General features: G+C 43.2%; 1 protein-coding gene across 2 annotated transcripts in view; it reads left to right on the top strand.

The window, feature by feature from the left end:
• Positions 1–459: 459 nt before the first annotated feature.
• Positions 460–10,847, top strand: part of ABL2 (ABL proto-oncogene 2, non-receptor tyrosine kinase) — a 44,585-nt gene continuing 34,197 nt past the window's right edge. For both annotated transcript variants that reach the window (XM_084211337.1, XM_084211336.1), the window contains exon 1: positions 460–758. In XM_084211337.1, the coding sequence (XP_084067463.1) occupies positions 578–758 (181 nt within the window). In that variant the 5' untranslated portion in view covers positions 460–577. The remainder of the gene's footprint in view (positions 759–10,847) is intronic.

The raw sequence follows: 10,847 nt of genomic DNA, 5'->3' as shown, positions 1-10,847 counted from the left end.
TGCCAGACTCTCCAGTGGTGCCCAGACACAGAAGGAGCAATGGCCATAACCTAAAGCACAAGAAATTCGATCTCAGCATGAGTAAGAACTCTTTACGTTGAGGGTGGCAGAGTACTGGAATAGGCTGTCCAGGGAGGGCGTGGAGTCTCCCTCTCTGGAGAAATTCAAAACCCGCCTGAACGTACGTGTTCCTGTCACCTGCTCCAGGTGACCCTGCCTTGGGCCTGGGTGATTCACACAGCTCCCTTCCAACCCAAACAATCCTGGGATCCAGCGTGCCGCGGGAGGGCGGACTGGGTTGGGGGGGCAGCCGCCCTCCCTCTCTCCCAGCTTCCCTTCTTCCCTCCCTCCTTTCCTCCCTCGCTCCCTCCCCTCCCTGGGCGGACCGGAGGCGGCTGCGGGAGCCGCTCCGTCCCCGCTCCGCCGGCGCTCTGTGGTTTAAGATGGCGGCGGGGGCTACGGGGGCGAGCCCGTGAAGCCCCAGCCCGGAGCTCCGCGGGAGCCGCCGGGACCGGCCGCGGGAGGACCGGGACGTGCCTGCCGGGCCGGGAGCGGCGGGATGTGAGCGCGGCCCGCCATGGGGCAGCAGGTGGGCCGCGTCGGGGAGCCGGGCGCGGGGCTCCAGCACCAGCCGCCGCCGCCGCAGCAGCAGCAGCCGCGGGGTCTGCGGGGGAGCAGCGCGGCCAGGCCGGCGGGCCGCCGGAGGGAGGCGGCCGGGCGCTCCGCAGAGGGAGGATTCAATGTCTTCACCCAGCACGGTGAGCGGCCGGGGCGAGGGGGAAGGGGCGCGATCGGCCTTCCTCCCCTCCCTCTTTTGTTGTGGTGGGTTTACTGGGGGAGGGGAGAGGCAGGCGGGGGGAGCGGGGCAGCCACGTCCCGGGGGATGCTCGCCCCAGCCGCCACGTCCCGAGGGATGCTCGCCTTCGGAGGAGCTTCCTCCCCCCACCCGCTGGAGTTGGGGATCGGGACTGCCCGCCAGCCCCAGCGGGAGCGAGGTGGCACCGCCAGGGATCGGGACCTGCGGGGTTCGGTCGCTGTCACCGCGGCGATTCCGAGCTCTGGTTTTGTTTACAAAGGTAAAGGTAACATGTGCCTTGTCCAACTGTTTGCCGAGGCGTTTGTGACTTGCCGTTGTAGATCTGTGAGACTGTCTCGGTCCTGACAGTGCGAACAATTTCGTTTTGACTGGGGTATTATAGCTGCCATCAGATTCTAGGTTGAAGTTTTTGCCTGTCCACTTCTATTCTTATTGCTATAAACCGAGACCGGAAATGTTTCATGCACACGTCTCTGTAACCTCTCTTAGAAGGACTCACACACCTTTAAATCTCCTTTGTAACTATGCTTCTTTTATATATATACATATATATATATATATATATACACACACACATACACTTATTTGTGCAATTTGTTAAAATGTTGCCAAGTTTTGGAATGTAAGATCAACTGAAACCTGTCTGCCTTGACAAGCATGTTGAGAGTAGATGTGCGGATGCATCTCAAATCTTAAAGACCTGAGTCAGCTCTGGAGAGCTTGGCTGGCTTGCCTTTAAGTGGAGAGAGAGTTGTCAGTGTTTATAAAGCAAGGCTGCTTCTGACAATATACATTTTCTTTTGCTCAATAGAATGAGCTCAGGCAAAAAGATTAAGGAACATGCAACCAGCAGTCTAAAAGTAAATATCATCTTCTGTGATTGCTGACGTGTAAGTATCTATCAAAACAAGAGCAGTGCACTAAATCTGGTTCTTAAAAATCTCAGTGTTATCACAGCTTTTGAATTTAGGGAGCAGTATCAGCTTTAAAACCAAAACAGAACATTCTTGCCGAGTTCTTGGCCCACAGTTAAGCTAAGAGTTGTTATTTTATTACAACTTCACGTTTTACTCTTTGTATTTTTGTACCTTAAAAGGCACTTTGGCTAAAACATTGCTATTACAGACTGCAGCTCACAGCGTTAAGGACATCTCAGAAGTTATGCACATACCCCACTTCTTTCAGTGGGGCGTGTCTAAGTCTTTAGTAGCAGAGCAAACATGCTGGTGGAGACTGCTGGCTACACTCCTGCTAATGTCAAACTGTCCTCTCATGCTTTGGTACCAGGGTGACTCTTTGGTTCCTGCTCTTACAAGGCAAGGACGGAAAGGACGTTTGTGGGAAGTGCATTACAGCATGTGGGGATGTGTAGTGACTTCCCAACAACACATTTGACACTGACTCAAGCACTTCTTTTTGTTATTGCTACATAATTTAGTTCAGCATACCGAATAATTCCTTCTAGCTCCTCCTCACATCCTACTAAATTTCAAAAGTAGACAGTAGGGAGAATTATTTACATGTAGTAGCAGGGAAATGGAGAGGAAAAGCTTTCTGAAGCATACATGCACACCAAGAAGACAAATTATGTGCCCTGCCAGCCCTTCTGCTCTGTCTTCCATAGAATGAGGAACAAGAATGAGCCTAGAAGGCCAACACACTGAATAAAACTGTTCAGTGCCACATAAAAAGAACATTGCTGTGAGATAAGAGCGATGGTATCTTTCAAAATAATTTCTCTACTATTTATATTGCTTAGGGTATCTGCTTCAGTGGTAAGGTAATGGATGTTGCTTCACTTAGGGTCTTTACTTAGGATTGTTTTTGTTATGTTCCTTGTAGACTGTAAAGGAAGGTGTGTCTTAAATACAAGAAACAGCTTTTTATTCTGTTAGATTATGTAGAAGGGGTGGGACTTTTGGCAACCCAGGTTTTGAGAGTTTCAAAGCAGATTTCAAACTTCTCTTCCGTCTTGGTGAATGCCTCAGCTGTGTTAAATTGTTCCCTGATTCCATTCACATTTTACTAGGAAGGAGTTAACAAGTCAATATTAATAATCTGTAGCAAATGCTAGTATGCATGTAGTGTTCCTTAATCTGGAGTTCACTTCCTTTGTCAGAGAAACTGTTTCCTGTGATCCTGACTCTCCTTGTCCAAGGGAATTTTTTATCATCGACTTGTATTCTTATTTTTCATCTAATGACATTGCTCTCCTGTTTTACTTAGCCAGCAGCAAGCCAGGTTTTCTTTCAGTGAGTCATATGCTTCTGCTGCAGAGCTGCTTGGGTTGCTGGTGGTATTACTTGATCCAGATTCCTCTTTTCTATTAATTTCTTTCTGAACTCCACCTTCCATCCTTTTTCTGGGACATGTATTCACAGTGTATGAAAAGTGATGGCAAAAGCACAGGATTGTGGGTTAGCACCCTTGGACCAGTGGCTAAACCAACTAGTCACAGGATGGGGCTGGATTATCTCCCCTCCTTGGCTTTCCTTGATGCACTCATGGATGTAAAGAAGACAACCTGTTTATTAATCCCTGCCTTGTGTTGGCAGCTTTCCTACCACCTTGTGCCAGCAGCAAACCTTGCTGAGCACTCCTGCCAAGGTTCATTTTGAGGGGTTGCTTCTTCTGGATTGTTTATGAAAAGGGTGGGAATAAGCATTGTTTTCAGCCTCAGACCTGTTTTGCTACAGGATTTTGAAGAGCAGTTTGAGTCAGATGGATGAAGTGTAAAACCCTTTTTGCTATGAAATCTGAGACAAATATTTTCATCCAGCTTGAACCATAGGTGTCCTTGAAAATCAAGAGGTTGAGTAGAGCCAGGTTGTGCCATGATTATTTGCTGGGTTATAGTTTGTGTGGCAGAAGCTCTACAGGAGAGGCACTGCCTACTTCAGGATGTACTTTTGGGACAAAGAATTTGAAGATGTTTTATGGAAAGAGCAAGGGATCTGCACTGTGGCACCCCACTATTCCATCATAAGAACAGACATCTGGACTGCTGGGGCTTTCAGCTCTCTGTGGTATTGACTTCTGTGTGTGACATTGAGCAGAAAAGTCCTAAGCAAGCTGATATACTTGTGTGATTCCATTAGTTATGGAGCAGAGTTCTCCAGGATGCAAGAAGATAATAATGGAATTTGCAGTCTTCTGCAATTAGCCCTTTAAAACACCCCTTTGTGAGCATTCCTGGCATGTTGTCAGTGACTTATAAAAGCAGGCTATGGATTGTAAGCATGCTGGTTGCTGTTGGTGTAGTAGAAAGGAGGAGTGTGAACATGAGGACTGTTCAAACACTGGTGTTCCCATGTGCACTCCACTGGAATTCATGAGTACCACGACTCGAGAGGGAAGAGCTGCAGTAGGTACAACCAAATTCTTACAGATGAGCACAACCAGCAAAGACAAGAAGTGCTTGCATTGCAGGATGAGCTTTCCCTTCCAGAGAAGGAACAGGAGAGTGAAGGGGGAAGTCAGTTATCTCCTTATCCTCTCAGAAATTTGTTTGAGGAAAGGGGAACAAGCAACAACAACCAACAACTTCCAAGCTGCATGGACTCTACTGAGCTGGTTTGACCTTTGAACAGTGACACTTGTAATTTTCTTTCAGAAGAGCACTGATAACAACCTACTGTACCAAGATACTCTTTGGAATGGTGTTAGCATGCTTTTCATCTCCAGAAAGACTTGCTGAGTGTTGTAGAGCACATACTGCAGGAAAATCAGATTATTTAAATCCTGGCTGGGAAGCCTTTGCAATACCTGTTTGCAATACTGCTACAGTTGCCTTGGTGATATATTTTGGGGTAGTGGAAGGCTCTGCCACACTTGAGCTTTTGATCCAGCAGGCACAGGACATTTGTTCCCTGTTTTGTTTTCTAGAGGAGGAGTTTAGCAACCTTTTATTATGTGCATCAAGGTCAGGCTAGATAAGCCTATACTTTTAAAAATAAAATTATCATTAAAGCTCCCCTAAGGCAGTCAGAGTGCTATGACACATGATAAAAACATTCTAAAATAGGAAGAAGCATAAATAACACTGTCCCTTTGAAATTCTGAAACTGAAAAGCTGGATGCAGGAAAATGGAAAGAAGGAGAGAAAATAGGGTCAGTTTAACAACTGCACTTTGTGGGCTGCCTAAAATGTTCTTTATTCTTCATCTCAGTGAAATGCAGCAAGCTCAGGCCAGAGCTACTTGCCCACAGACTTTCCTGTCAGTAAATGCCCCGTGCAGATGGAATATAATCACTGTATTCAGTGCCTGGCTTTTTGTACTGTAAATCAGAAATCTTGTGGGACCACAATATATAAATAACTCTTAACTAATTATTTGGGGAATAAAGGACAGTTCAGCCGAGTGTCTAGGGGAACATCCCTTGTAGAACATGAATTTGCAGGGTGTTTTCTGTTGCATCCTTCTCCATGATATCTGAATTATTCCTGCAGATCCATTGCTTTAAGTACTGATTTTTATTCCTTGTGTTAAGCTGGGATTTTTGCATAACGAATTTTGCAAAAGAGAGGAGGCTACCGACTCTGTGGAAGGGCCAATACTGACTACTGATCTAATTCTTTTCACATAGACTGGGAGCACAGTCTGAAGAAGGTAAGACTGAAATGAAGTTACCTCAAAGGGGTTTTACTCAGAACAAACTTAAAAATCAAATTTCAAAGCCCAGACATATCTCTAACTTCTCAGTTCTCCCCATGTAGCAGATGGTGTGGTACAAGTTGTTCTAGCAATATTTCACAAACTTGCTATTGCTTGCAAGTGCAATGTTTTGCAAAAAAAAAAATTTGTGGGATTTTTTTTGGAATTAAGGACATGGCCAAGTGAACAAATCAGTGGGAAATGAACAGGGACGCACAACCAAATTGTTACAAGTGTCTTAAACCATCCTTTTTTAATCTACTGGGATCACCAGCTCACAATTAGAGTGGGGAGAGTTGGACTGTCTCCTGGAGATGCTCTAGCAGGCTTGGCTTCAGGAATATTTTATGGCTGGTGCTTATTACGGATTCTGGGACAGTAAGCCTGAAACCATGTTTTCTGTGGTGTTCAGGAGGAGTGACCTGCTCTGTGACCCACTTCAGCATATATCATGTTTGTTTGTTCTAAAGCAGGCCAGTCCTTGCCCAAGTCAAACTGTACTTTGTAGATCTTTGTTTTACAGCTAAAGCCAGACAATCCTTAGTATGATTTATTGTAGCTCATTCCTCTTAGTTGTCACAACTTAATGTTTCCAAGATACTTACTATCCATAAACTGCCTTCTAAGTACTGCTGACAGCTGGCTAATTTACAGTCATAAGAAACTATCAAAATCCAACTAATACAAACCAAGAACCAGCACTTTGTACTTACTCCAGTAGGGATGCCTGGGGAAGCTGATTTTTGTGTGGTGGCTTGCAGAGCTCATTTTCACCTGGTTGTGTGAAGGCCAGGGATGGATGGATGATCACAGACCAAAGCCTCAGGTGCATCCTGTTTCCAACCTGATCTCCCAATCCCCAGTCCGTTAGCAGTGCTTCCAGCAGCCTGTAATTAGGGGTGACACAAGGCTTGCAGTGCAAATGGCCTCAGGACTGGCTTTGTGGGTGAATCTGCAATGTAGGCGTGGAGTTTCCTTCTTAGCAGCCTTCAGCATGGTATTGACTGGTAGAGAAATACTTCTCATGGTTGTTTGGGCCACTGGCAGCCTCTTTCCCTCCCCACAGCAGGAAAGAAAACTTGTGCTGAGGTGCAGCAGCATTGACTTGCTGGGTCTGAGGTCACGGTTTTCTCACCTTACTGCATCATCCTTCACATTTCTCTGGCTTTGTGGTTATGAAATACTTTATTTTAAAGTATTTCTTGGTATTACCCATAGAGATTGTTCTCCCTGGAATAAGTGACACTTAGAAAACCATTGAGGCTTCCTGTTGGTAACGCTGCAAACCACAACAACAAAGCTTAGTTCTATTACCCATATCTGCTTAGGAAGTTGCCTGTGCTTTGTGGGCTCTCTGTAGAGACATGAGCATCTCTCACTATGATTACTTGTCTGCAGCTGGGTGTAAATTAACTTTTTAATAGGTGGCTTTCAGTAGCAGCTAATCAGCAGAACAATTAAAAAAAAAACAAACCTGAAATAACTTTGCCTTTTTTGAAGGAGAGACAAAGATGTACAGAAGTACTTCACTAAAAATTAAATTAGTTTTATTTCAACCTTCTTGTGCTCTTTAGAGCTCTGTTAAACATACTTCTTTACTTCTTTTTCAAGAATTTCCCCTCCTCTTCTTTTATAGCCAAACATTAACCTTAGAATCTTAATCTTACTAAGAGACTTCAATTAAAAATAACTGCATGTATTAATAAACTTGGAGCTTCAGTTACATTAATTTGAAAGTTTTCTGTGACAATAGTGATGCAAGAAGTGGGACTACAGTTATGTAAGAAAAGTAGCTCTTAAATGAAGGAACACTCATTTTTCTATAGGACATCATGCCTCATCCTTTAATTTATAATGCTGCTGGGTTGGATCTTGGTCTCTTTCCTGATTTGTTTGGTGTTTTCTTGATTTTATTGTTTACTATTGAGGTGAAATGGAAGTAACTGCTTCTTGTTATAAGCTATATGTAGCAAAGGCATAGGAACAGTCTCCTACTGCTTTTGGGTCAAGTTAGCAATTGAATTATAGGATAAGAGGATGAGAACATTCTGGATTTGTGACCCTGTGCACTTCCATGTCCATTTCTCCTTAGTTTCTCTAGTGATAATCCCAACAGCAAAGCATCAAGCATGTCTTGGCTATTCCTATTTGTTATCATCTCAGCTGAGATCAGCACTGTGGCTAATTTTGCAACAGGTTTCAGGCTTGCCTCTGGTTGAAAGAAATTGTGGGAATATTGGCTAAATGACATGAATATTATACATTTTGGAGCATGTAGCATAGATCATGAAGTGCTCCTGTTCTTCAGATTGTGTTTTCAGTTAAACTCGTTTTTTTTTTCAAAAAGTTAACTGCAGAGAGTGGTGCTCCTCAGCAAACACACCAAAGCCCACAGGAACTGCAAAGTGGAGAGACATTTCCCCATCACAAATCTGTGTACACTCCAACGTGGCCTGGGGTAGGAGCTTGTTTAAATATTATCATATCCAAGTAGATTGGTATTACCTCCTACGTTTAACCCTAAATATCTGAGATCTAAAAGGTGTTTACAGAGCACAGATCTATTTTCTAGACTAAACACCAAAATACTTGTACATTTGAATTCCATAGCCCCCTGGGTTGTGAAGATAGCCCTTCAAACCCAAACTGGAGTGTCAATTAATATAGTGAGGCCTTCCTTAGCCTGCAAGGGCAGCTCAGTTTCTCAAGATGATTTCCAAACCTTTGCTGCTCGGGGTTGGTTTTGCTAACCAGCAATGTCACAGAGTTAACAAGACTGTTCAGTTTTACTGCTGCTATTCAAAAACCTGTGGGAGGCTGCACAACTGATGAGAATATCAATTTTGGGTTGCTGCTTAGGAAAGCCAAGAGCAGAGCTAAGGTACAGCTGTAATGGTATTTCTAAAAATTGCTTAATAATAGAAGGAAACTGGAAAGATTATTTAGATTAGCCTTAAAGGGTTTTTAAAAAAAGAAATTTTAAAGTGTTATTTCCCACCCAGCAATCTGTCAAAACTGGCCAATTAATGAAAGTGTGCTGCTCTTTAGCAGTAAAAAAGCCTTTTTATGCCAATCTTTTAAAAATTTGTATAAATTGGGTCATCTAGGAAGAAGGAAATGCGCTCTAAGAAATCTGAATAACCTTGAAGATGTTTTGAATAGTGACCTAGCTTCCTTCCTCCATTAGGTCACTGGGTGCAGCAGAACTCAAGGTTATAGAGGCCTGACTGGTCTGCATAAACATGGACTTAATGCTTGTGTTTAATGTAATTTTTTCTTAAAACACAAGTTTAAATTATAAAGCTTTTTCTATGTTCACCATTCCCTTCAGTACAGGTGAAAAAGAAATAGCATCCATTGTCTGAGAGCTGATTTGTGGTTCATTTTGTCTTGCAAATTTAGTTTTTTCATCTATAAAAAATTTCAGTCTAGTAAGTGGCAGCTCTCAGGCTCAGTTCCTGGATACTAAAGTTAAAATAGGAAGTTTTTATAACTTGAACTGTGAATTGCTGAGTGTCCTTTGTGTGCTCTTTGGAATATTGTTGATTTTAATAAGCAGTGTTGGTAAAGTTGCTCTCCCAGTGACAGCTGAATCAAGGCATAAAGGCTGGGGTGGAGGTGGGACCTTGAACAGGTGCTCTGAAAGTGGGTTCTTTGATCATTTTGTGATCTATCTCTCAATTCTGGTTTGTTTTCAAACCTGCTTTTCACTGACTTGGATGGCATCAAGTAAGCCTGATGAGCTTTATCATTTGTGGCAGTAAAATATAAATTAAAAATAAAATAGTGAGAGCCACCTCTGTGCAGGATTCCTGTGCTCTCCTCTCCTGCCTCAGAAGATGAGTAGGGTTTGGGGAGGTTTTGGCATCTTTTTCTGAGGCAGGGAGATGTCTGAGCTTGGGGAGGGATGAGCAGAGCTTGTGTGATCAATACCACTGTGAAACCTGTGCTCTGGCCTAATTACTCACTGAAGCACAGCAAAATACTTTTTCACTAGTCATCAATTGTATGCTCGTTGTTTGGTGTTATGTTTGTTGGGTTTACATGATTTTACATTGGAATAAATAGAGAAAGCAGAGGTACTTTATGAGATTAGAAAGGCTTTATCTACAGAAGATCCTTAGAATAAATAGGAGAATGGTAGGGTTTTGTAATGATGGTGTTTCTGGTTATATTTAGTTTTTTTTAAATTCAGGATCTTAACCCTGGGGATATAAGGTTTGCAACATAGAATTGGGGAAGGAGCTGATTTTTCATGTTAGAAGAAACTATAATTTAATTTTTTTTTTTTTACTAATTAATAAATTTGAATCTGATATGAACTACAGAACAACAAGCCCATTTTTCTTTTTTTTTTTTTCTTCCAGAGGTGCTGTAGATGCCTTAGGATTGATTTGCAAACTCATTAGGTGCCCAAATGCTGATTGGAGTGTCTTGGCCTGCCATGGCTATCCCAGGAGATAGAAGTCCAGCAGGTTGAATCCTTGTTGCATCTTCTTTGTTAGAAAATGTTTTCACTTTCAGGTCATCATAAGTAAATACATCTGAGTTCTTTAGAGGTAAAATGTACTTAAAGAAGGCAGTGTCCTCGAGATCAGAGTCATTGTTTATGTGGTAATTCTTGCACTTAGTTAGAAATACAGGTGTGCTTTAAAAAGTTGAAATGGACCACAGGGCTTATGTCTGTCAAAGCTGAGGTTGGCTGTAGTTTTGTGCAGAAATTCAAATTCTTCTTTTGAATATGCCTGTATAGCTTCCATCTACTTTGGTGTCAAAGGGTTGAGCTAAATTTGGACCAGGCATTTGGCACGTGTCTTTCTTTCCATCCACACACAAGCACCCTAACAGCAGAAGCACAGGGACATTTTCTGTGTGCATAGAAGCATTTCTGCTCAATAAAACACCTTGCTTCTCATTTCCTGCTCGGTGGCAAAGCCTGGAACTGCTCCTAGGTGCAGCCTGACTCTGGAATAAAGCTCAGCTGGGCTCCTGGTGCCTGCTCTGTGCCAGGTGGGGACTCAGTGTAAACTTTGACATTTTCAGGCAGCGAGGTAAAAGGATTGATCGCAGCTGCTCGTGCCGAACGCTATTTCCAGCCTGCCACGAGGGGGTGCTCCAACGCCTTCATTTATCCCTTGCTGAAAGGTTTTTTTTCCACTAAGAAAAGTGGGGTGTGTTATTTAACATTACTGTGTTACAGTGCAGTGCTTTAAGTAAGTGTTGGGTTAAGAAAGCAGGCAGGATCCACACAGCAAAAGGCAGATGTGGCTGTATTAAGATGTAATAATACATGTTTATTTTGCTTTTGCCATTAAGAGCTTGGATGTTTCCCTTTTAGTTGTTTTGTTTCTGTTGGGCTTTATCCTAAGTTAACT

The sequence above is a fragment of the Fringilla coelebs genome (genome assembly GCF_963513975.1).
Source record: "Fringilla coelebs genome assembly, chromosome: 9".
Lineage (NCBI taxonomy): Eukaryota > Metazoa > Chordata > Aves > Passeriformes > Fringillidae > Fringilla > Fringilla coelebs.
Note: the sequence above shows the minus strand (reverse complement) of the source record. Positions and strands in the feature narration are given on the sequence as shown.